The 27,669-nt window shown below is 38.1% G+C and overlaps 1 protein-coding gene across 2 annotated transcripts in view; it reads right to left on the bottom strand.

Moving 5' to 3' along the window:
• SLC12A7 (solute carrier family 12 member 7) overlaps positions 1-21,755 on the bottom strand; it is a 75,837-nt gene extending 54,082 nt beyond the window's left edge. For both annotated transcript variants that reach the window (XM_058042306.1, XM_058042314.1), the window contains exons 1-5: positions 20,344-21,755; positions 7,039-7,133; positions 4,831-4,953; positions 2,256-2,402; positions 1,472-1,526 (exon numbers count right to left, since the gene is read on the bottom strand). In XM_058042306.1, the coding sequence (XP_057898289.1) occupies positions 1,472-1,526; positions 2,256-2,402; positions 4,831-4,953; positions 7,039-7,133; positions 20,344-20,455 (532 nt within the window). In that variant the 5' untranslated portion in view covers positions 20,456-21,755. The remainder of the gene's footprint in view (positions 1-1,471; positions 1,527-2,255; positions 2,403-4,830; positions 4,954-7,038; positions 7,134-20,343) is intronic.
• Positions 21,756-27,669: the final 5,914 nt, after the last annotated feature.

Genomic DNA, 27,669 nt, shown 5'->3' with positions numbered 1-27,669 from the left:
CTCATCTCTTTCATTTAGAATGTCAACCAACTACCTCAAGGCAAACTCTTCTCTCTGGTTCCCTCTCCATCTACTCTTAAATTAATGATTTTTGTCCTGCTTGTGGGAAGAAAGAGACAGAGGAAAGATGTGTGCAATTTTAAATAACATATATCAATGTGAAGAGTCTAAAGCTGTTTTTCATAGAATCACTGAATTTGGAAAAGACCTCCAAGATCACTAAGTCCTATCATTGATCCAACACTACTGAGTCCACCACTACACCCTGTCCCTAAGCACCACACCTCCTTGTTTTTTGAACACTTCCAAGGATGGTGATTCCACCATTCACCTGGGCAGTCTGTTCCACAGACTTCAGTGTTTTCAATCTGAATGAATGAGAAACAAGGAAAGATATTATGATGCATCACCAATCCTTTTACTAAATATAATGAATGCTCTTGCATATAAAAGCAAAACAAAGGTCTCCTTCAGTCCTGGGTTCTTATCTGTGCTTCCTGCCTTCTCCATATATTCAGGACAAGCATAATTTCTCTAAGAAACTGGCACCACCAACAAAAAAAGTGAAAATTAGGACCTGTCTCATGTAAGAACTGCAGGCTTCAAAGTCTGTGAGAGATGTTAAACAAAGCCATTAAAATGAACTTTAAAAATATGAGAATAGAGCAGAACATTTTAGTTATCTGCGCACTGATTTGAATAACTCAATTTTATTATAAAACATAAGTATTTTAAACAAAATTGTCTATTGATTTTTTATTTCATATATGGTACTGGATCCATGAAATACAATTGTAATACAGTTACTCTACATCCTTCACAAATTATAGCTTTTACTATTATTATAGCCCAGCAACTTCAGTATAAGTTCAGAGTTCATACCAATATCTGAGTTCTATCAATTATTGTGCTGAGAAACTAAAAAGGGTAAGAGCTTCAAGAGCTAATTGATTTTGCAACTAAAAAAAAATCTTTTACTTTATGAAGCTGAATCAATTTATCAATCTATCCTGAAAATTTGAGATGGGCAGAACCTAGAGTGTTTATGCAGAAAAATATTTTTGCCATGAGACCAGTTACTATTCTTGCAGAAAACAAGACAACTAACTCCAGGGTTTAGCTGGAATGTAGGAAAATTCAGGAGAGAGAAAAGTAGTACCCTTATTTGTAAAGAAATGTGCTTTGTGTGAAGACCAGTCTCTATTAATTCAATTTATAACATCTTATCTTTGATTAAAATAGGATCAAATGACTGATGACAAAGATGTGCTGCAGACTGTAATTCCCAGAAGACCCAGTCTTAAAGACTGCATCTCACATTAAAAAGTTATTTATAAAATCAATTAAAAGAAAAAATGCATTTGATACAAAAGCATTACTTCTGATATTTGAGAATGATAAGAATTTCTTATCCCAGATTTAAACTTCCATTATTTAAGAATTTGCCATGTAAGATAAAATTCTTCATTACCTGGAACTACGCCATTTGTTGCTATAGCACTCATTGAAATTGCAGTTAGCATAGTCTGTGGAAAGATGAAATAGAGGAAATTTAAAATACCAGAGTTTTGGAGGGGTTTTTTTTAAAGATTGGGCAAAACAGTAATCAAATGTAACTAGATTTTTTTTCACCCCAAGATGTTTAATTTGAGATATTCATGCAACTCAAGTACTCAACTTTTCAGGCAGAAGATTTAGTTAACTTACACTTGACATAGTCTTTAAAGAACTGGAAGAATATAGACTATTGCATATACTTAAAATAGTATGTTCATTATTTCAATTTAAAAAGTAGTGAAAACTAATTGTAACATTATTATGACAACATCTAGGAAAGATCTCATATTCCAAAAAATTACTTTATAGATGCAATGCTGTGGAATTTGATTTATAGTTTATTATTCAGTTTGTTCTGAAATTGAAAAAAGCAGAACACTTCAGATCTCTAAGTTAATAATGAAATATTTGCTAAAGGCTGATTTAATAAAACTCATATAAAACTTTAAAAAAAGCTTACTTTGATCAACTCAAAAGAATGTCCGTACGGGTTAGACTGACAGGTGACACCCACTGCTTATATATATAACCCATTTCTCTCAATTGAACCATACTGGTTAAATACCAGTACAATTTTACCAGTATTATTAAATATGGTTATTTTTTCCCTGATACTCATACATTAGAAGGTGTCAGTACTCCTTCAACAGAGGATTTGGACAGGAGTTTAAAAAAGAAATAAAATAAGGTTAACTTACACAAGCACAACACATGAACACAATGATGAAAGACTCAAGAACTCCAGCTGTTCCTACAATCCATGTTAAACGCAGGAAAAGGATAACTCCCAAGATGTTTTGCAAACAGGGAAGATATACGCCAATAAAGGTGCCCATTCGTGGACCCTGGAAACAAAGCGAGAACATCAATTCAATTCCTTTGCACTACAAAATTTAAATCTATAAACACTTTATTCCACAAACACTTATCACAAATGGTCCATGAACAAATGCCAAGTGAAAATGAATGGTAGCTTCGGAGTGTCCAGCTTTGCAAATATTCATGTGCTATTAATAAAGAAAAATTCCTGAAAAGAGAGAAAACTATTTGTGATAACAAACTCTCTTGTTCAACAGGAATTAGGACGACACCTTGATAGGGACAGGATGGCCCTTTATCTGTTGATCATAACACTTTACAAACTTTTTCTGAAATACCAGTTACAGGCTAAAGTTACAGGTTAAAGATAAATTACTGCCATAATCAAAATATCATTTATATTCTGCAAAAAGTTGATCACAAATTGCCACAAAGCTGGCACAAAAAATTATATTCAATAGTAATTTTAATTTTAAAAAAAGACAGACAAGGTATTAAGACAGAGCATGAAGTAATGCAGAGCTGACTACAATTTCTTTTTTTCAAAAACTGTAAAACCTGTCACAACATAGTATATGTGTACTTTTTATTTGCTAGTGATCATCATAGGTCAAGACATACACAAAAGCATTCAGGTTTCATCACTAAAGTTTCAGTCATCTACACTTATGAAGAGAAAACGGGCTTTGAAATAATCTAGTTAAAATCAACAGTTATACACAGTAGCTTTCCAGTTACACAAGATAGTCTTAAATCACAACTTGGGCTGTGAAAAATGGCAATTGATTTAAGTTATCAAAATTATTAAGAAAACACTAAATATCCAAGTATTTATAAGAAACCATAGAAAGCCATTTAGACTGCATTTTTTATTTTTAGCATCTTGGGCAATATCCATGCGCAGCATCAGCTCCACTGTCTCAATCACACCATTAAAATGCTACTCTGACAGGCTACTACTTAACTATCACAATTTCAGAAATGAAATTAAGACACATACATAAAAATTGTGTTATCAGGACACCACATGGAGCACAAACAAGATCAAGTGCAAGCAAATGATGTTCATTTGTTCATAGTCAGTTCCAGAGGGAGTAATATGGCGCTGCATTGACAAAAACCTCTACACAGCAGCTGAACAGACAAAGGGGTTCACAGTAAGGAAAGTGTGAGATGATCAGTGTTACTTTTCTCACATCTGAAGTTTATCTTCAAATGAGATGAAACAAATATAGATCAAGCACAACTATACAAACAGTAAGAAAGCACACCCATGAACAAATGCAGGATAAGGAAAAAGTTAAACAAACAGCTGGACTTTATCTCTGACCCTTGCCCACTGTCCTGGTACCAACTTCCACTCAAAGCTCTATTCCAATCAAATGAGCTGCTGTTCTAAGCTTATTTTCAAATGTATTTTTATCTCTGTCTTTTCTGCTCTGTGCTCATTTTCCTTTTTCTCATTCTCATGTACTTCTCTTCATAGCTCAGCATATAAATTCAGTAGCAGGACCCCTTCTCCTACACAAAGACAGGTGACTACCAGCACTGTCTCTTCCCAGCATCCACCTTTATTTTCTTAGTTTCAGTCGCCATGCTCACCATGCAGCTCATCATTCTTCCCTTGCCTATACGTTCTTATACTCTGTCAGGTCACATGCTTTATTCCAAGCTTTCTCCTTCAAAATCAGCCTCTGCTAACAGAGGGATCAATCCAACATGCCACTGCAGACTCCAACTATTGCATACATTCCACCTCTACAGACACAGATACACATTTTGGGTATCCAGTAGACAGACAAGCCTTGAAGAATTCAGCTCACTTCTAGCAAGTGTGTTTAGCAATGTGTCACACAGAGCATATGATTTCCCCTCCCCCAAGTACAATATTTTTGATGTTTGTGACAAAGTGTTTTCTTGGAATGCATCCATTAAGTTTTAAAAATACTTACTCCAACACACAAAACTAAGACAGCTACTCAAAAAACCTACTACCATGTTAAGAGGTGCAAATATGCTTATAGAATTAAAAGAGTGACCTGTTTCATCTCAAATTTGCCTTAATATAACTACCTAAAAACCTAGGCAGTTAAAATATATTAATAAACCTGCAAAAAGTCCTACTGTATGCTCATTAGAGGTAGGTAACAGGTACTGATGCTTGCACAAGTTCACAAGGAAGAAGAAAAGAAAGGAAGAAAAAACTGGGTATACTCCATGTTTCAGATCCTAGCTTTGCACATGTTTTACCTACGGGTTTTACAGCACAGTTTTGCTAAAACATGCTAACAAGAACATCAAATTAACACAAGTCCTGCAAAAATGCCTCCGTTCTAAACATGGTATTACAAACCTCACTCCCATTTTTTGGTGCCCACATATTCTCTTTTCCGGTTGAAAAATACACCTCTTATAGCTAGCTTTATCTCGATAAATTATTAGAAATCTAAATACCTTCACTTCCTTTCGTTTGCTGTCTTCATCTGCTTCATGTTCCACCACTCCTTGAGTCAGATTAGTGTAGTTTGCTAGTTTATTCAGAAGAGATGACACCATGGGGTTACTATCCATTTCTTCCTGTTGGGTTTTGAAGAAAACTGCATTTATTAAATAAATTTTCTTTTTAAGTCATCGTTTTAGATACTGCTTCAAACATACTCAACAGGTCAGCCCTGATTCAGCCAAATAAAAAAATTAGCATGACAGAATACCAGTCAGCTTTCAACCAACAAGAAGGCCCTATTATTTCTAGAAGTTTAACTCTACATGGCTATGTTGCACCATTTCTTTAATATTTTTATGCTACCTTACAATATGCAGCTCGAATATAAGGAAATCCTAGAGAAATTCCACTGCAATTTTAAAAATTTATTTTCATCCCAGCACAGTCTTTAGTGTATTGTACTGGTAAAGTTGGGTCATTTTAGTTTTTCCAGCACATGAGTTTTTCCAGCACCTTGCTTGTCTTTAGAAAGTGACTTCAAATGATTTTTCAAGCACTAAGGTACTTAAGTACCTCTCTGAAGTCTAGTGCCACAGGCTTACATATTTTCTTACACCAGGCATACTACTTTCAAAGTGTTAACTTGTTGAAAATACCTACACATCTATTACATATAATTGCACATATGTAACAGCACCTGACACAGAAGTCAGCCCATCTTTCTTTACTGCTACAAAACAAAAGCATGCTAAAACATATCATACAATCCAGAAGAGAATACACAACATTAGAATTCCAAGAAAAATGGATCCAGGAGAATTCAATTAAATACAAAATCTTGAACACTGGAAAGAAGACAAGAGAACAGGGTGACAAACACAGACAAGAAGTAAAGTATGGGAGATTAGGTAATGATAATGGTCATAATAGTCAAATTTCTTTTTAACAGTTTATACAATTCTCACATCTGAAAACACAAGAAAAACAAGATTATAGGAAACTTACTCTGAAACATACATAGTAGCAAAAAATTTCACCACAACACCAGCAGTGATGCAGTCACTAGAAGGGTTTCAACGTGATACTGTTAACAGCAATATCTATAACTTGAGATACGTAAAAATAATGGTTTTATATCAGTTGATTTAATGTGAGCCATGTTTCAAAATAACAGATTCGGGACAAAAAGCAGCTGTGGCCAAATTATCATCACTGAGGAATACAGCAACTAATTTGAACCACATAAAGTTTTGGAAATGGCTTTATGGAATAGAGCTTGAAGAACTTTAATGACAGAACTTTAAAACCATCATTCCTGTCAAAAAATACTAAGATATTGCATACATGACAAAAAGACAATTAATGATCAACATTAGTTTGATCCTTAGCAAAATTTTCTCTAGAACAGTGAAAAATAGTAAATATACATTATTTGGGTCATGCACAGGTGAGACGAAAAACCATGTCCTCTGTACAAAGATATTTGAAAGGAAGAAGAGAAAAATGTAAGAGAACAACAAGAAAAAATTGAGAAGAATGCAACAGTAAGGTGGCTAAACACTGTTGGAAGCACCTTGTTTTTGTTAACAGCAAGCATCAGAGCAAGACTAGTTGATGCTGCTAGAGCACAGCAATTAAGGTTTTTACTAGAAATACTACTTAATTGCAAAAGTGGCCCTTAAAAGTACTCAATTAATATACTTTTTTCAGTAATTTGATTGTAATAATTCAGTTGGTTAAAAAGGTATGAAATGTCCATTAATAAAGTAGATATTTACATTAGAAATTGCTATGCTGTGCTCTACATTGTAGTTGGATAATACAACTAAGTCATGGCTTCCAAATTTGTTTTTTAGCTTTGCTTTGTAACAAAAATTCCCCCGTTGAACAAATTATTTTGCTAATCCTCTTAAGACTGAATACTGCTTTCTTTAAAAAATACATTTGACTTCCAGTAGCTTTGTCTAACAATGTCAAGATCCTAGCCCAAAAATTTAAATGCACGAAGACTTATTTCATATCTTCACATTAATGCACACCAATATTTACTGTTCTTGCATATATACCATTCAAATACACTGAAATGGAATGTTAGCAGGAACCAAACTATGAAAAAGTTATTAAAACTCATTTTCCCACTAAATTTTAAGACAGAAAGTAAACGGGTGATTGCTCATCTCCATTAAAGGTAAAATATGTTTTTGGAGTATTTAACTTACCTCAAAGAGAGCCATATTCTTTCCTTCATACATGCTTCCTCTGCCCAATTCTGCACAGTTAATAAATGGACTACTTTCCCTGGCAATCCCATCTCCTAGAGGAAAAGTAACACAATTAAAACAAGAGGGGAAAAAAACCCCCATACTTTAAAAGGAATAGTCAGAAGACTCTGGTAAGAGCTGGTTCTAAATAAGACCATAGGTTGCTGCAAACCTAGTTTTCATCTCAGACATGTGGATGTTAAACATTTAAGGAGATTTAGTTTAACAGTCGAATCTTGGTATAGTGTTTCATCATTATTACTCTTTAACACACATAATAATTTCTCCCCTACCCTTTCTAGTTTCCCTAAAAACACTTGATAATTGCACTACATATAAAGGTTTTGACTATAGAATAAAATAACCTTTTTATTACTTTACTGACTCCCTCAAAAAATCTCCAGTAGTTGAGATAGGAATTTATGAAATGCAAAAGGAATTACTTTGTAAAGGTTGTGTGGAACCTTCCATGACACGTTACACTTAATCTATTCCTTATTGAAATAGAAATTGCATTAACCTGTAGCTCTACTGACCTGCTCTGGCACACCTCTAAAAAAATACAGCATTACTTTCACTGCCTTTCAGCCGACAAACTACAAAAACTATGACATGCTGATACTGTCACAACCCTGGCATTTCCAAATAATCTCAAGTCCTTGCCTGCACCACTTTGCCTGTGTGCCCTTTTGCCCTTATATGCACAGATGACAGCAATAGCACCTACAGTCTCTCCACTACAGAATTAAGGAAGAGTTAGAGAACAAGCTGTACTCCTTTCCCCTGTCTTCTCCCTCTGCTCCCTACATGAAATCCCAGAAGAAAGCTCTGGCAAATGTGTACACTAGTCTTAGCACAACATATTATCTTAGTTGTAAACCAGACAGAAATAGATCTCAGTCCCTCAAATATAAGAGGGACTGTGGATTTCCCACCACTAATTTCCTACCACTCTCCACAGTATCACTATAGTTATTGGTATCATGACATAGAAACCACATACTATCATAAGAGACACAGAATACAACAACTGTCCTAAAAATTAGGGCTTTAAAATTAGTTCCTCAGTCCAGAGAAGAAATGGCAATGAATTCACACATCCAATATATTTCCTTCTATCCACATCCTCCAACTTTCATTTTTCTGTTTCTCTACATTATATATTTGGTCTCCTACTACTTCAAGTCCTACAGCCTGGTTAGGCACCCCTCTACCAACCAAGGTTAACGCAAGGTCAGCAGAAGGAACACTGTCAACACAAAAGAAATCTCCCTCATGAACTAACACCTTGAGATGTTTCTCAGTATATGGAACATGCTGGTTTCACACAAAATTATCTGAGAAATTGGCATTTATGGGTTCCACTTTAATGGGCTCCACTGTACTTAAGAGAAAGATTCAATTAGCTTTTTCACAGACAACAAAAGAGCAACTCTGCCCTGAAACAAATACATCCTGATTTCTCTTACCATTTTGCTAAAGCATAGGAGCACTCGGATTTCTTGCTTAAGACATTGCATTTTCTTTCCAAGATTTTTGCAATGATTTTCTTTTAGCTCCATTCCTGAAATAACCCCATTATTTCTGCTGAAGTTTTTATAAGCCATTCATTAAAAGGTATGTTCCCAAGTTAAAATTAAAATAAGGTTACTTGATTTCAGTCTTGCCAAGACCATACTTCTATTGACTTTAACTGACTTTAATCTGGTATCTGTAATCATTAACTAAATATTGGTACTCCTTTCAGGGTACTTCCAATGCCTTCAGAAAGGATTACTCTTCAAAAAGTGAGCTGGGAAATTTCAATTATTGTTTTGCCTTCATATAGATGATAATGTTACTGGAGTTACTCTTTCAGTGGGTATCATTAGACTAATCTAAACACTAAAAGGGTAGCCAAAAAAAAAAAAGAAGTAATCAGTATTCATAATTCTGAAGTTGAAGACTAGAGTTTTGGCTAACCAGTTCTGGACATTAAAATCAGTATCTCAGCACTACATAGTATTTTAAATTGTAGATTGGAGAATTGTGAAGCTGTCCTTTATATGTTTCTTTTTCTAAACAGGGTTACTTGGCTTTACTCCAATACGAAAAAGAGCACACCATGTCTAACAAAGGTCTTGTTAAACACACCTGACAGGCTTCAAACAGGAAAATGCAGAACTTAGGATCTGAAGAACAGGAAACCTATTTCAGTGCTTACAATCAATATTCTACCTATTTTAAAGTTTTCTGATTATAGTCTTCAAAATAGTCTGGTAGTGACAGACTGCAATAAACTCCTGTTTCTCTAACACAGTTTTCTTTTTGTATTTGTGTATCTTTGGCACAGCAATTTGATAGGCAATGCTATGTCAAATCATATCATGTCAAATATTATTTTAGCTTCACTTGAAAGAGAATCAACACTGAAAAAGTGACCAAAAAAGCAAACTGACAAGTAATCTGTCATCTGCAGTTTGTTGACTACTTCTACAATTATAAAATCATTAGGACCATAGAATCATAAAAGCATTAAGATTGGAAAAGAGCCCTAAGATAAGGTCCAAACTTTGAACACTACCATGTCATCTTAATACAGCACTAAGTGCAACATGCAGTCATTTCTTGAACACCCCCAAGAATGGTGGCTCTACCACCTCCCTGGGCAGTCCATTCCAATGTTTAAGCACCTTTTCAGTAAAAAAATTCTTCGTCATGTCCAACCTGAGCCTACCCTGGTGCAGTCTGAATCCATTTCCTCTAGCCATATTGCCAGTTGCCTAGGAGAAGAGGCCAACCCCTATACTGTACTACAAGTTCTTCCAAGTAGTTACAGAGAGTGATAAAGTACCTCCAGAGCTTCCTTTTCTTCAGGCTGAATGACCCCAGCTCCCTCAGCCACTTGTTATCAGACTTGTGTTCCAGACCTTTTCATTGCCCTTCTCTGGACACACTCGGCAATTCAATATCTTTCTTGAAGAAAGAGGCCCAAAACTGGACACAAAACTCAAGGTGTGGCCTTAACAGTGCCAAGTATAGGGCAACAATCACTTCTCTAGTCCTGCTGGCCATGGTATTTTCAATAGAGGCCAGGATGCCATTGGCCTTCTTGTCCACTTGGGCACACCACTGGCGCATATTCAATCAGCTATTGACCTGCACTCTGTGGTCCTATTTTGATGAGCCACTTTCAAGGCACTCTTCTCCCAGCCTTCAAAGTTGCATGGGGTTGTTGTGCATGACCTGGCACTTTGCCTTACTGAACCTCATACATGTACCACAGTGGCTAACCTCCAGTTGTCCGGAACCTCCCCAGTTTATCAGGACTAACAATAATGATAGAGAGTGGCTTGGCAATCTCTTCTGTCAGGTCCCCAAGTACACTCTAGTGGGTTCCACCCAGCCCCATACACTTCTGAGTGTCTAAGTGGCTCAATGGATCACTGACTACTTTTTCCAGATTATAGGGGGTCAGTTCTGCTCCCCATCTCTCTCTACCAGCTCCAAGGGCTGGTCACCATGAGGATAACTGGTCTTTCTGTTGAAGACTGAGGCAAAAAAGGCACCTCAAATTGCCTCATCCTTTGTTACAATGTTACCCTTCATATCCAAGAAAGGATAGATTTTCCTTGGTCTTCTTTTTGTTAATATATTCATAAAAACACCTATGAACACCTTTGAGTTTTAATCACTGCTGTAAACAAAATCACCTTTATTTCAAATAGAAAACCACCACCTTTTGAAGTATCCTTATTTAATATGTCTAGATATACAGTGAATCTTATTAACATGTAAGTCAAACTGACATGTATTATACCATTCAGCAGAAAGAACTAGTTTCAGAATCTCAATGCACAGACATCATCTGGGGTGAAATTAACCAAACAAATTATCTCAATCTTTAGCTTATTTTTTCTTCAAAAGAAGATTCAATAGGAAAGAAATGATTCATTAGAAAACCAGATTTAAATTAAGACAGGATTAACACTTTTCACAAATCCAGTAAATCTTGCCCCTCATGCATCAAGTGGACAATAGAAAAAGCTATTTCAGTTACTTCTACTGAGGTTACATGGAACACGAAAGGAATAAAAACTTCATTTCACTAGTAAGTCTAGCCATCTCTGTTTATCTCAGCCCTATCTTCTTGAACTCTATGAGGAAGCTTTAAGATAGTCAAATCACAGAATCATGTAGGTTGGAAAAGCACCTTGACACCAACCACACACTTAACACTGCCAAATTCATCACTAAACAATATCCCTAAGCACCACACCTACATATATTTAAAATACGACGAGGGATGGTGGCTCAGCCACTTCCTTGGGCAGCCCATTCCAATGCTTGACAAGCAAATCACCTTTTCATTAGGTCTCTTTGAAATTGCGTCTGTTTTAACACTCTCAAGTGTGAGCTGAGTGAAACATAAAATAAAAACTAGAACTTCCAATGTAGTTTCAGACATATCATTAAGCTGCATTTCTTCTGAAATCCAGTTTCTGCAACCAAAGCATTCCAAAAAATCTATACTTTCTGTTGCTTGATTTCTGAAAGTAACTCAGTTTATGAGGGTTTACAGGCAAAAATCTTAAATCTAGACTAGCATTTCATTTTGGACCACAAAAAAGGCAAAACAGAATAACCAAAAAAAACCCTTTGGGTTTGTTTATGGTATGTTTCATGTGTCTTCTGACACAGAAAAAATTTGCCTATTGATATCATACTCCATGTCACTCAACTAAGTCATCAAAGCCTAAGTTTTAAAAATTATGTTTCTATCCCTGTACCTTCTTTAAAAATTATTATTACAATTTTTAGTCTGATATGGAATGTTCTTATAAACTAACACAATTCTGTGCTTACTGCTGGAGCAGTAGACAACCTAAAGCCATGACTAATTGATATAGATAGATAATGGGATGATTGGCTCTTACAATTAAAAGATGAATATTGTGTGAAAATTAAGAGAAGCCTTATTAATGTATAATTATGTTAATGTAGTTTAGATGTCCTCTGTTCTCCCCATAGTTCCATTTTCCTCCCACTCTGTATTGTTGCCATCAGACAGCCTAGGGTGTCTAGGACAGGTAAAAGAGAAGGCGTGCACATGTGCCCCTTACCTGGGGCAGTGGGGAATAGAAAAGCTTGTTGCTTAGGGGGCGCAGCATGACAACACCTGACCCTCCAATCCAGTTACAAGAAAGCAGTCTCCACCAATGAACGGCAAAGAAGAGCTGACTGACAGACTTTGGAAGGGGCCAGTGTTGGCTGATGCAACCCCCAGGGGTATAAAAAACGGAGCATCCATCTTGCAGATGAACCAGCCACATGGTAGGCAGCCATGAAGGCAGCTCCCAGCGCTGCAACTTTTTCCTTATTTAGTCCTTTTGTCATATTTTTGTTAAGGCTTAATAAACCTTTTAAAATTTTTTAAGTGAGCAGTTGTCTCTCACTCTAATGTACCTTTCCTAAAAGCCTATGTGGTACTTGCTGTGTGGATGGGACACGCAAAAACCCCTACTCTTGATTTCTACATATACTCAAGCACTATGATGAGTGATTATGTCTGAATGGAAATTAGCTGCAATGACATTTTTTTTGTAAACAAGACATACAGCTACAAGAAGAGAAGGTAGGAGATATATCTGAAGATAATCTTTAGTGTGTTGATGCACATCACTACACACTAAATGTGCACATCCATACACACTAGTCCCCCAAATGCCAATGCAGTGTAACCCACACAAATTATTATAAACTATACCAGAGCTGTTCTGGCCTTAAATTTTCTGACATTGTCATCAGATGATTTTTTATTAACACTTCCACACACCAAACAAGGTAACAATTTTTGCACATCACAATTCAGTGCTGGTCACAGACACAAAAGGCAGCATGGTATGCAAATTTATCTTCTTCAGAAGTTTCAGAACAGCAATCTTCAGAAACACCAAAAAGTAGATTACTTTTAAAGTATGTTAACAGGTAAAATTTCTAAGCTGATCCAAACTGGCCCATTTTATACAATGTAAACTAGAATCCAACAGTAGAGGTTAAATATGGAGACGCCAACTTCGTCAATAAGATAGCCCTCTTATTCAGTGGTTGGACTAACATGATCTCCACAAGTCCCTTCAAACTGTAACAATTTTGCAATTCCCCTTTCACACTTACTACTCACCACTCTGCATCCCCATATCATACTGCTCCTCACATAAATCCATATGCTGTCACCAGAGACAATCAGTGTAGTAATGAGCAATTACTCAAACAGAAACAACTTCCTTAGCATTCATAACAATTCTACCTCTGCTTCCTTCCCCACTCCTGAATCACAAGTAGCAGAGTATGAAAAATGTATGTTATAGCTTTCTTGTTATAGAGAAAGTGACAGAGAAAGGACAGAGGACAGGAAACTACCATTTAAGAAATCCTAAATTTGCACTGTGATGCCTGATCAGGAGATTAGAACAAAAATATTCTACTATCTAATCTAATTTCCCATCTTTTTGCAGGCTTAGGAATTTCATTTGATCACTAAGCTCTATAACTTTAAAAAAATCATATTGAAAATTAAGCAGTGCATCTCTTGACGTTTTCAGAACTGAAATAAGAAAAAAACCTATTAATTCATGTAAAGCTTAAGGGTTTTAATATTGAAAAAATCTCAAATTGTTCCATATTTCTACTTAAATTTGGTTCTTTCAAACTTCCAGGTATAACATCCTAGTAACTGCTTCCAAATTTAACCACTTACAGTATTTTGTCTCAGTGAAGGTAACTATACTTATTTAAATCATCTCAACCTATCTCTTGAAAAATCAAAAAAGTTCCTAAAACATTTTTCTAACTTTTAATTTTTTTTTGTGGAAACGTTCTGTACAGGTTTAACTATACTTATTTAAATCATCTCAACCTATCTCTTGAAAAATCAAAAAAGTTCCTAAAACATTTTTCTAACTTTTAATTTTTTTTTGTGGAAACGTTCTGTACAGGTTTTAAGTTACACAACATCAAAAAAAAAATATCAAACTCTGATAATCAAATACAGCATTCTAACACCAGCCTCAGTCAATGCTATTTACAGAAGTATAATTGTCACGTCTACTCCGAGGATCAGGCTAGCCCTCTTTACCACAGCATTAAACCAAGCTCGTGATATTCTATTCCAGTCTGACCCCTAAATCCTTTCTAGATTCACTGCTTCCTCACTGTCCCACACTATGTCTGCCATCATGATTCATATCCAAGTAATGCTCCTAACGCTCCTGTTTACCTTGTATTCAAACATGTTTTTGTCCAAAAAAGCAAGCACCTTTTTCTCCTGATATGCTGTAAGAGTTTAACATCTATCTGAAAAATAAAAGTAGATAGCCTTCATATGGCAAAAGAATACAAGTGTTGTTCAAAGGAGTGAGAATTACATAAACTTTTGAACATCATACCCTCAAATACAGTAGCTCAGCTATGACAATGTATAACTGTTCTCCAAACAAGTACATGTGTTAAACTACAAAAGCTTTGATTCCCACTAGAAATTGCTAATTTTATATGTTGTTATCTAAAGCAGAACTGCAGTTGGGGAATAACCCTTAACAAAAAAGTCCTAACTCTTCACAGTTTGCAAAGGGCAACTCTTAACCACAGTCCATGTACCTTGAGGTAGGTTCTGGTTAGCCATATACAGGTGAAATGTAACAGTTTTAAATAAAAAAAGGTAACATTTTCATTCAGATAGTATTTGGTCATATTAAGAACAAGCCACTGCAAACTGAGAATATGAAAATGGGATCCTGTTTGCACAAGAGACAGCAAACATTTAATGTTACTGTAACAAAACTTCTTAAGGTAAAAACGCATAAAGTTTAAAAGTCAATAAAACTGATGTATATGACCATCGCATCCAAGAAAGCTGCCTGTGGCAAAATCTGTGATTCTAGCTTCTCTATCATGCATATTTCCTTCCTGTATGTTCAAGTTTTTGATTGGCAGGCAACAAAAGGGAAGTCATAGAATCTTATAAATTAAATGTCCTAACACTTCTAATCTAAATCCACATACTGGAGCACTCCTTAGAGCTCTAAAACATAGTCATGTTTTTAAAAGCCACCTTGGAGTTCTACAATACAGTCAAATTTTTAAAAGCCACTGTCTTCCTATAATGCAAATTATGAAAAAGGCATCCATAAACTTGTTTGAACACACTTTGCCTCAATTCTTGTGCTACATTGGTTTAAGAATTCAGTGCAACCTAACTCAAAAGGTTTGTGTTACTGGGTTCTTTTTAGTAATTTAATGTCTAAATATATTTACTACATCACAAATTTCTTCCAGTATTTTTATTAATGATTAGCATAATTTATATGTTATACTGATATGCACAACAAAGTGTATTTAAACCCCTTGTAAATAAACCTCTTTATATAATGGATGATTCTAATATTACATCCATCATCTATGTTATCAACATTGCTAAATCTTAGATTTTTCTTTACTTAGGCTGCTATTATCATCAAGCACAACTTACTTCTAATGAAAACTGCAAAAGCTCTTTATAAATTCTTTAAAATATGTCTGGAAGTAAAAGAACCTCCTATTTCAGTAAGAAAGATATTAGAAAACCACAGTATTGTCTTGTAAAGAGACTCACTTGGATTTGGCCCGTTTTCTTCAAAATCTTGCTCACTCATGATTAAGGAAAATTAAGTCAGTCTCCTCTGATGATTCTTCAGGTATCAAGAATTGAAAGAGGAAACTGACAGTTCCTTCCTCCCAGCTTAGTGTAAGACCTCAAATCCTGTTTCTTACTAGCATTGGATTAATCCTGAAACAAGTCATTAAGACTTCAGGCTGCATGAGTGCACATGACATGAACTACATGAGAGTCACAGAACTCACTGAAGAGAATTAAGCTGAAGGATTTTTGTCAGCAATTAACACCCTGCTTAGTGATATGGGAAGAATCAAGTCACTGAAACATCCCATGTGTCCATCTAATAATAAGTACTTTAAAAGTTTAATTTCTATCAAATAAATTCATTTTAAAATATATCCACTAAACAGATCAGTAGAGATTAGCAACAACTAGTATTAACCTATTCCAAAGACCTATCTACTATTAAAAAACCTTCTTTTACACACCAAAAGATATCTGTACATATTAGCAGACCTTAAGCAAGTCAGTTAGTTTTTAAACGTTGATTTTATGTAGAAATAGTTGGCATTTGTTCTACTTAAGATGTAGCAGATAAACACCTTAAAATATAGTTCTAGTAATTTTGTAAGCTCTTTTTTAAAACAAATATTTTTAATTTATAAAGGTTTCTTTTTAGACTGGCAGCATAATTTATTAATTCTCTTTCAAATTAAATATGTCACTGTTTTCTAGTTTATGGATTTATGTATTACACATTTTAAATCAGCCTTAAACTCATAAGAAGTGTTTCAATTCTGTTAAATGGATGCCAGTGACAGGAACAGACTAGTTCCTGGGATCAAATCTTTGAATAACATCTAAAATCTATTTTTCTCTGATCATAACATCTATGGTTAATTGTGGCAGTTAAGGTTGAAGGGTTGACTGAAAATACACTAGACTTCTCCATGAGATTAATTATCTTCCTCCATTGCACATATACACACACAGACACACACATGTTGACTATTCCCTGGTTTTCCAATAAGTAACATTTTACAGAAATTCACGGAATCCATGCTTCATTAGTTATATGATGGCTTCTTCGTAGATGATCAGGTTTGTTATTGCTATTCCTTGTATTTGAGGGTCTTCAATTTTAAAAGAATTTGCAGGAGTTAGTTCTCACATTAGTTTCTAAATAAGAAACTGCTATGGCAAGGTAAATAATACTATGGGATGCTAAAAATACTAGCGATGTCTTGAAGCACCTGATACACACAGCTGCTAGGGAAGGAAAAGCTGATCAACTTTACAAAATTTTTACAGGTCTATCTAGACAGTCACTACAACTATGTGTGAAAAAAACAAACAAAACACCCAAAACAAATGAAGCCCAGAATTTCTTATAAAACTTCATCCCTTACTGTCTATAGGCTCATATTTCCTTCTCCTCTTCAACCATTTACTATCTCCTGACTACCCTTTCTTTGTAGTCTATTATAAGCACATTGAAAGACATAGAAAACAGGCATGTCTTCTTTCTGCTACTTTGTGAATATTTGAGTTAGCAGGCTGCACCCTAAACCATGTTAACTTGAAGTATTCTGCCTTTTCTGAAGTACTAGTGTGACTAGTGCTACAGCCCAGCCCCATAGGGAGTCAGAAATGTCTTCTCCTCCTTTCACATACATCAAAGTATCATATAGTCAGAAAATATGAAGCTATGGAATTTCAGATTATTAAGAAGGAGTGCAGATCATGGAACAAGAACATCCCAGGTTACTCCTTTATGACACAGATGATTATTAGGTAAGAATGTGTGAAAGGGGATAAATGCACAAAACTGTGCACTAATTGGTAAGTGCCTTGCTAATAAAAATCAAAACTACTGTTGATCTAATGACTAGACAGCATACAACTGACTCCCTCAAAAAAATTAGCAGAGTTTGATGGGACAGGTTTGTCAGGTTTTCATGTATTTGGTAGGTTGGTTTTTTTTTTTAACAAAAAGGTACTAGTGCAATCAAGGAAAAACTACTTGGTTTTTAAGACAGACAATTCAATCAAAACTGATAACATGCTAGATTTCTAAACAACTGGAACAAAATAGCATCCTGAGCTATATAAGCTAAATCAAATGGGAAGTTCCCATTCTCGTCTTTTTTATGTTCATCTCTGCTCTCAGCTTTACCCACCTCTCACCTTGACACAACTCTGGCCATTCTCACTTTTTGCAGTACTCACCTCAACCCAAAATGATTTTTACCTCTCCAGCAGTTTACTTTACTCACAGTTTAGCATGCTGAACCAGACCAGTGAAGCGTCTGATGGTCAAGCGCAGGAAAAAGGAAGCAAACCCAGACACAGAGGAGGACAAGGAAAGAAATAATTTACTTCTTAGCCTTTTTCTCAAGGCTGGAGCAGTGAGAAGGGCAAGGAGTCCTTCTCTGAGCAGCAGGCTTTTAGATGGGCTTAACTACAGCAGCTATCAGAAGTACAGACATTTCAGAATTCTTTAGTTTTCAGAAGAATAACTCAAGAACAATTACTTTATTATACAGCATTAACTTAAGAATTCCATACAATACTCAAAGCAACACTAAGTAGGACATCTTTCACTTCCCAAAACTCCCTGTCAGAGGTCAGCATTTAATCTCTCCATGAGGTCAGAACTCTTCGCCTATAATTTATATACAAATCAATGCCTTCCCTTTTCAGTGTTTTCCTCTCTACTTCCAATTTTACAAACACACAAGAAGAGTCATACATAAATTCATCCCCTTGACTGATACAGATCCATAACAGTATTTAAATATATCTTGCAATTGTAACTACTAGTCCCCAAAACACTACCTAATCACATAATTATTTTTTTTATTTATCTCTGGTCTTTAGGGTTGTGATAAACCACTGTGAAAGTAGCGGTTCCTCTCTTCCTCTCACCTTCCCAGGATTTAAAAATGTTCCAAGCCTTTCAGATACTTCATATATACATGCAGTCTAACAAATCCTGTCTAACTTTGCCTGTATGTATAGTCAGTATTTTAAAATGCCACCTGTGTAAACATCATACACCATGCCTCTCTGACTAGCTCTTCTACCAAAACAAAATTTGTCCAGATTAATGCTGTACTGCTAGTCATCCATCTAGTACAAAGAGATGTCACAGAAACAAACTGTTGTTTTTGTTGTTTGTTGTCAGAAACAAATTGTTAAACTTTCACAGCTTATATTGCTTTGGTTTTTCTATTGCATTTAGTTCGGAAAAGAACAGGCAGTTATTAGAACACCTAGAGCTTGTTTGAATATACTAAGGGAAAGGCAACTATATGTATTATATATCTTTAATAGGTAAGTAGGATCTTAGAGTAGAAAGCTTTGGAAGAAAATAACCTAACTGTGTCAGCTTGGTGTTTTACTATATTAGCTTCCTAAAATAATGTAAATATATTAAATTTATCAAATATCTGTTTTTATCTCTTTACATTCATATCCCACATCACACGGAATTAGCCCTATTTATCTGTCACCTGTACCACAAAAATAAGATGCCTTTTACAAACCGCCATTTATTCACCTGTTGTCATGTAACAACGTTAATCCCCCCACAAACCTTTACAGAAGTATCGATTGTAACAAAGCATCCAGAATAAAGTGCAACATGTGAACTAGCTCTCGAAGTGCTAGCAGTGATTCACACAACATACTTGGTATTGCTGCTGCAACACGCTTCGGAAAAAGGCAGTGTTAAGCGCCACAAAAATTACTGCTTTCCCAGCAGTGCCTTGTCATGCAAGTGAAGAATCACTCATTTCCCCAGCAACGCTGGCAGAGAAATACTACTGCCCCTGCATTAGGGGCTGTCCTGAGCAGACCCTCACTCACGATGCCCGAGCTCCACCTCCGCTTTGATTCTACTTCCCCAGGAGACTTCAGGAACGAGGCCTAGCAAGAAGCAAGGCTCCGAACGCGACGGCATCTCGTAGCAAACACCTACTTAACCCTAGACGCTGTATCTGATGCAAAAGCACATGGCTGGACAAACACCTGGAGCAACGCAGGTAAAATTGTGCTCTTCTCCACAGTCTGAATCTTGCCTCTTAGCCCTCTCTCTAGTGTGCTCCAACAGCAGTTAGCCTTTAAGACAGCCTAATGGTTGGATTTGATGATCTGATCTTCAAGATCTCTTCCAACCGAAACGATTGATTCTACGTATTTTCCCCGTTCGTTAGACCGCCGGGGGCGATGCTGCTTCCGCCCGCTTCCCGTCGCAGAGGAGGCGGACTGACCGCCCCACACCGCCCCGGGCAGGCGCCGCGCCCGACCGCGGGCTGATCCTCTCCCCCGGCTGGAGCCGCCCGTAAGTACTTCCTCCTTTCGGCCAGCGGCGCTGACTAATGGAAACAAAGAGAAACAGGCTCTCAACCACCCCAGGCGCCAGACTTTCGCCCTTTCCTGAACCGCACTTCTACACCTGGACAGGTAGCCCCTGCATCGCTCCCTGCAGAGAGGCGATGCGGCCCCTCCACAGTATTCGGGGACTCTCTGTCGGCCCGCAGGCCCGCCACAGACCCACTCCTCCGCACGCAAAGAGCCGACGCTCTCTTTAGGCGTTGACCACCGGCGCTTCACCACTCTCTCACCAGTGCCCCGGTCTCTCTCATCGCCTTCATCTTCCTCCTCTCGCTGCTGCCCATCCCGCTGCCGCTCCTCGCCCTGCGCCTCCACCGGCACCACCGTGAAGCTCGTCGGCATGCTGCAGACGGCCCCAGACCCGCTGGCGCCTCCTCCCAGGGCAGCGGGCAGGGTGAGTCGGGCGCTGCCGCCTCCCTCACGTGAGAGCCATTTCCTCACGCAGCGGGGGGGCGGTGGCCGGCACCGCGCCACTTCCCCCTCACCGCTTGCCTGATGGCGCTGCGGCCGGAACTCCGAAGGGAGGGGCACGGGCCCCGGGGCATCCCCTCTTCCTCAAACCTTGGCTTACAGTTATCCTTAAAGCGCTAAGACCACCAGGCTACTGCTCCTCTGATCCCACCAGACAGAAGCTGCTTTCCAAACGAAACCAGAGCCAGGCTGTAGGGCCTTAATCCTCCAGATCACTGAAGGGATGACAGTATCCAAAAGGCCTAAGCAGGGGATTTGTGATCACCTTTTGGACAAGTGGAGAAAATTCACTGTGTGCCTTTGGACTACCAGGACATAAAGACAGCTCCCAGAAATCTGCTTTCCTACACAGCAGCCATGCTTTGCAGTAGACAGGTGAAGGTCCTGGGATTCCGGCCAGAGTCAGCATTTAAACTCTGACCAGCAGTGATGCAGATTCAAAGAGTCAGTGGATGAGCAGTGTATCAAATTAAATATTAATGATACTAGTGATGAGATATAGCTCTTGGTTACCTACAACTTCCAACTCAAAGGAGGTCATAGCATCTCCACTCCAAAAGTAGAGAAAACAGATTTAAAAGCAAAGGACATTTTTCTTGTTTCTTGTTCTTCTAGCAAGTGCTAGAATAAACCAGAAAGACTATTCATTCAGTCTGTATCTGTGTCTTTTGGAAGAGGACTGGTAGTTTTGTGGCTCCTATACTTCATTGGGATGGAAAATGTATATGTAACACTGCAGTCTGTCCCACAGCATAAAGGTCTTCAGAGAAGGGAGTAGGCAAATTATTCTGGCCATCAAAAGTGGCAGTGAGCTGGCAGATGTGGAGATGATTGGTTTGAAAAACAGCATTTACTGAACCAGATTTCAGTGAAAAACAGAATTCCCTGAAAAACAGAATTCACAATCCCTCCTCTTTGTTTTTCTTACTGTATTTGGCTTGAGCTACGACTTTTGTACTTCTACACTTTTGGCATACTGATACTTTTCATAGGTCTTAAATGCCTTATTCTCATCATCTTTTTCTTTTCTCAATACCATCATTTTCTGCTTTCGTCCTGTGGTTCCTGACTTTGGATTGGTGGATACTGTCATTATTTGCATGTTTTGGACTACATAAGTGATTAATTGAATAAAGCATTAGATCAAACATGGAAAAAGATTAGACCTGTTATTCCGCATAGCAATACAAATCCAGCCTTCTTCCACCAGGATATTCAAAAAAAAAAAAATCTTCCAACCATCCTGTATTCATTATAGATTCCCATTTTTGTACTGGCACATGGGCTATTTTCCAGATGTTTCTGGCTATATTCAGCTGCATCCCCAATATCATCAATTTGTAGACAGCATGAGATGTGTTAAACCCCTCCCTCTTCTGCTAACAAATAGTCTAGTGCTAACCGATTTTGATGCACTGCTTTTGCTGTTTGGCTATTCATTCCACCAACCCCGTGCTGTTTCATTAGGTATGATTTCTACAACTGCTTGTAGTCTTATGATGCAATTCAACATATAAATTGGGGTTCAATATCTCCAACTCCCATCTTGTGCCCAGGTAGCTGGACCATATGTCTGTATTATCCATTCAGGTGGCCACTCTTCATCACCCCACTTTTGGTATCCCCCAATTTCTCCAGTTAGTTCTCTCTTCTTTCTTTTTAGGGCATCAGTATTCCCAGATCATCTCCATCTTGGCTTGGCAACAGGAAAAATCCTGGTTGTATAATTCCCAGAGTGCAACTTCCTTTCCATAGGAGAGGAAGTTCTGAATAAGCTCTTTTTCCGCATATCCAAAATAAGCCATCTGGTGCTTTCCTTTATTTGCTCCTTTGGTAATTAATATTTTCCCAAAATTCAGATATTTCAGGAGTCCCATAATAGGGATTTTCCCCAGAGTCATTGCACCGGAAAAGTTCAATTTCTTTTTCATATTTACAATTCTTTTTCCTTTCCTGGGTCCAATATTGGGATATTAGGCCAGGGATCCACCATGTGAAAGTTCCATTATATACTTTAACACTTTTATAAGAGGTCTGTCCTTGTCTGAAAATTCCCTTCCCATAGGCTAGAGGCACTCCTCTCCAATTATGTCTGAACTTAATATCCACCCCTTTGTCTGATTTTCCCCTTTTATTTTGGATCTGTTCCATTTGAGAAGTTCAACTGGGCCTAGGCTACTACCCTTCCATGGCCATTCTTCAGATATTAAAGCTCCTCCACAAACCCAGCAGCGGGTAACATTTAGCTCCCTGCTGATCCTTTCTCCCAGATGTACAAAGAAATTTTCCCCTAACTTTGGTATTTCTATTTCATTTTCCAGTTGTTCTCTGAATTTTGCATATAAACCTCCACGTGGAGTTGGCTTCAGAGTGGTGGGTTGCTCTGTCTGTTTTCTTTGTTTTGTTTATCCTTATTTGTTCCCATATTAAGTCTTGTATCAAATCTTGTTCCTTTTTCTCGGGTTTGACTCGTGGTGAAACAAACCCATTTGTCTCCTCGTGGGCACCCCTGTTTTGACCCTACAGTTTTGGTAACTTTATACATTCAGTCATTTTGTATGCAGGTGTTTACCTGAGAGGAGTTACAGCAGTGGTGGCTAATGAAGGTATGAAAGCTAAAGTAAGAACCTTGGGTTTTCCCATGGTGTAGTGGTCTGTAGCATTTGTGGCAGGGATCATCTGGATTCCCAAAGGTGACATGATTAATAAGGAGTAAGAGAAGCCCAGTATAATGTGTACCCCCACCTGCCATGCCTGGTGATGTTGCTGCCCACAGCATGTGGACATGAGTGGTGACAAGTATAGTGGTTAATTTGGTCTTGCCTTCTGGTCTCCTTATCCCAAAATTACCTATGTAACCTGCTTTTCTCATTTTGTGATTCTCTATAGTTCCTTACATAGTCAGCCCTTATTAAGTTCACTCTCAGAATAGGGTCTTATTATCTCCCCATCATATAGAGTTGCCTGCATTCAAAATACGGTCTCTGTTTTTGATTTAGTACCTCCCACTCAACTTATAATAGCTTGTGAATATCAGGGATCATCCACTCAACTCCACAACAAAGTGTTAGAATTGGTACCTGCCCTCCATTAGTGTTGGGACTTTTCCCTTTATCTTGACAAATTTTGTTACATGCTTGCTGCCTGAGCAAGCATGCTTTCCCTTTATCTTGACAAATTTTGTTACATGCTTGCTGAGCTACAGTGCCAGAGCTGGCCACAGTTTTCACACTGACGTTTTTCCCAACTTGAGTGTCTCATTCCAGGATGCTTTGGCAGGCTATGTGATCAAGAATAAATCTGGGAGGTGTCTCAGCAGAAAAGGCTGTCACGACATCTTTTCATAAAAATCCTTTCTTTAGGATTTTTCCCCCTCCTGGAGAAGCTGTGGCCTGAGCAACAAAGTGTAAATAATGGTTATCTGCTGCTGTGGAATGTAACAGGTGTGTCCGTGATTGGTCTCGGGTGGATGTTTGGATTTACTGACCACTCACAGCAGAGCTGGGTCTCACTCTGCTGAGACACAGACCTTTGTTATTAATTCCTTTTCTATTCTTAGCTTAGCTAGCTTTCTGAGAACATTTCTCTCTATTCTTTTTAGTATAGTCATAATGTAATATATATATCATAAAATAATAAATCAAGCCTTCTGAAGATGTGGTCAACATTCTCGTCTCTCTCTCACCCTGCAACCCTTGCAAGCCCTGTGACAAAAGGCTAATGGTTGTTCTTTCTGCACATCACAGGCAAAAGCAAAAACTCTAGGCTCATCTATGGACCTGGTGTTTCTTAGTTTGCATATACCTGATACCCCCAACTGGGGAGGTAGCAAACCACCGCCCCAAAGTTTGGAAGGCTTCTGACCTTTGGGGATACAAAAGAATCAATAAAGCTCACAGGGAAACATTGCAGTACCTCTTCTAGGGCTTGTCCAAATAAATTAGGGAATTCAGTAAATCCTTGGGGCAGTTTAGTCCATCTGAATTTTTGCTCTCTCCCTGTATCAGGATCTTCCCATTTGAAAGCAAATATATCTCTGCTTTCCTCTGCAAGGGGACAGGCCCAAAAGGCATCTTTGAGATCTATCACACTGAAGCACCGGTGTGATGAAGGAATTCTACTTAACAGTGTATAGGGATTTGGTACTACTGCATATCATTCTATAGTTCTTTTGTTTACTTGTCTCAGGTCTTGGATGAGCTTCTGTTCCGTTTGGTTTTTTTACTGATAATATGGGGGTATTGTGGGGAGACATGCACGGCTCCAAAGTTTAATCTTTGATTAATTAATGATTTACAGTTTTCAATCCTTTTCTTGCTTTGAGAGAGAGTGGATATTGCTGTATCCTTAGTTGCAGTTACACTACTATAGATAGGGGTTATGTTTAACTTACCCTTATTTCCAGGTTTGGCCCAAACTACTTCAATTTGCTTTTTATCTTCTTTTAACCTGAGGAATTTAACTACCATTTTATCCCCCTCTGGAAGGACTGCTATGCCTGACTGTAGCTGCAACTCCCTTTCCAGCAGATTACATCCTGGCCCTGGTACAAATAAAACATCCCTCATTCCTATCTTGTTGGTTCCTTCAAATATCATGTTTTATGACTGGCACTCTAAATCCTTCCCCTTTTGCCCCTGCTACTTGAATTGTATCTTGGCTTTTCTCTTTGTTAGGGTTTTACACACACATGTCCTCTCTGCCCCTGTATCCGCTAAAAACTCGAATTCCTCCTCCTGGGGGCCTACTTTAAAAGTTATCAAGGGCTCCTGTTGGTATTTTGCCCCCAGGAGATAGAGCCCTTGACCCCCCTATTTGTCTGTTTCTTGAACCTCCTTGAAAACTTTCAGATCCTTTTCTCTCTGTGGGCAGTTTCATCCTTAGTGTCCAATTTTCTTCCAAAAATGGCAGATTGGGCCCTGATTATTAAATTCCCCTTCCTCCCTTGTAGGGCCTCTCTCCAAGGGAGCTCTATGCCCCTTAATTTCCTCCCAGCCCTCCTTGCTGTGGCCTGACTGGGGCCTCACCTCCCTACAGGAGTGAGTCTTTACCCAGGGGTTTCCTTCAGCAATAGCAGCTGCCATTATCTTAGCCTTTGCCTTTTCTTTTTCTTCATCTCTTCGTACATATACCTTTTGGGCTTCCTTTAGCAGGTCATTCAACCCTCTGTCTTGCCAGTCCTCTAATCCTTCTAGCTTCTTTCTTGTATCTGGCCAGGCATATGTGTCAAAGGTCACTTTTAGCAGTGTTTGTCCCACCTCTGTATCAGTATCCATTCTTGAGTACTGCCTCATATTCCTTTTAAACCTCTCCAGCCATTCAGTTTGGGTTTCATCTTTTTTTTGTTGCTCTGCAAATGCTGTGTGTGCGTTCTGATTACGGGGAACTGTTTCCCTAATTCCCCTGATAATCAATGTTCTGTATTCTTCCATGTTTGCCTTCCCCTGGGATCATTATGGTCCCACATCCTGCGCTGTAGACTAGTTGTATTTTATCCTCCCCAGGGGGTCTGTTGACATGTTCTCTCTCCCATATTCACATACCAGCAGCTCAAATCATCTGTCTTTTTTCAAATGTAAACAAAAGGTTCAGTATAGATTGCATTTCTTCCCAAGTATAAATATTAGGCCCTAAAAACTGGTCTACTTATTCTGGTAATCCAATAGGATCTTCAAATAGACCTCTCAATTCCTTTTTGAATGTTCTTACTTTGGAGGAATTGAATGGGACTGTGACAAACCCAATCCCCCCTTGTGCCCCTCCCAGTGGAACTTCCCAGAGAGGGTATAGTGATGCTGCTTGGTCTTCCCTTTTTAATTCCTCCTGCTGAGCAGCTCTTCCCAAGGTATTCTGACTAGGCCTGGCAGGGGGCTGAGGGGGTTCATTAGGTGCTGGCAGATATGGGGGGGAAGACAGTCTAAGGGGTCCCTCTTTTTGTCTTCTTCTAATTTAAACACCTTCGCTTCTCCCAGAGAGTTTACCTTCCCCAAGCAAGCGGCATAATCCTTTTCTCCTTGCCTGACACTTTTCTTGTCATTTACATAAGTATTTAAGGCTTGGCATATTTCCCTTTCAAAAGACCCATGTAGGGGCCAGAATAAATGGTCTGATCTTATCTCTTCTTTAGTTCACTAAATCTTACAATAATGTATCATTTTGATCTTATTGTTAGTCTTTGTGTCAGGGTTCTGCTCCCACTGTGCCAACTTTATACCAAGGGGACTATGGGGAGGTATATCCATGGGTGCTTTCTTTTTGCTTGCTTTGTGTTCCATTCTTATTCGTTTGTCCCAGCACCTCCTACACCACCTTGGTGGCCTATCTTCTTTCTTAGCTTCCAAGTGAATCTAACTACATACTCTTTACAGTTTTTTTTTTCCAATTCTCCTCGGATTTAGTCCAAATCCTGGGAAATAAATACTGTCTTCCACACACTACTTTGATGATCTCTGCCTGTTGTGACTCAGCTTCTGCTTCACTCCAGGCTTCTCTTATCCTTGGGCTACCCACTTCTTCATGTCCTACAGAAATTATGTCATTTATTGCCTGAGATCTGGTTCTCAATTTGGCCCTACGGCACTCCTGACAGCAGGCACTCCTGCGAGTACAATACCACCTCTTATGACAAGTTTTACACTAACACAAGACCCAAGGCTCACACCCAGGTCCACAACTCAAACACAAAATTGCACTTATACAAACAACACAAAAATTTTATTATAAAACAATACAATGAGCGCTCTGCCTTTCTGCAGCGAGTCACACAAAATGAGGGACATACACATACATCTCACACACATTTACACCATAATAAAGTATTCTTCTTGTTGAGTTAGGTTCTGATATTCCTGTACCAATGCTTATTAATTACACAATGCCATTTTCTTAAAAATTGTCTTCAACCCTTCTAAGATTCCCCCAACTTAAAAACTTTTTATAAAAACCCCAGCACATAAAAAAAACTTCAAAGGTCCTGCAACAAGGTTCTCAAAAGCCTTGTTGTCAACCAGACCTAATCAATTTCTCAATTTCTCAGGCAGTGTTTCTCTACTTAGCAGCTAAACACTCCATATCAGCCAAATTAG

Source organism: Melospiza georgiana, chromosome 1 (assembly GCF_028018845.1).
Source record: "Melospiza georgiana isolate bMelGeo1 chromosome 1, bMelGeo1.pri, whole genome shotgun sequence".
NCBI lineage: Eukaryota > Metazoa > Chordata > Aves > Passeriformes > Passerellidae > Melospiza > Melospiza georgiana.
The sequence above is the reverse complement of the archived record's forward strand: the minus strand, read 5'-3'. Positions and strand labels throughout refer to the sequence as shown.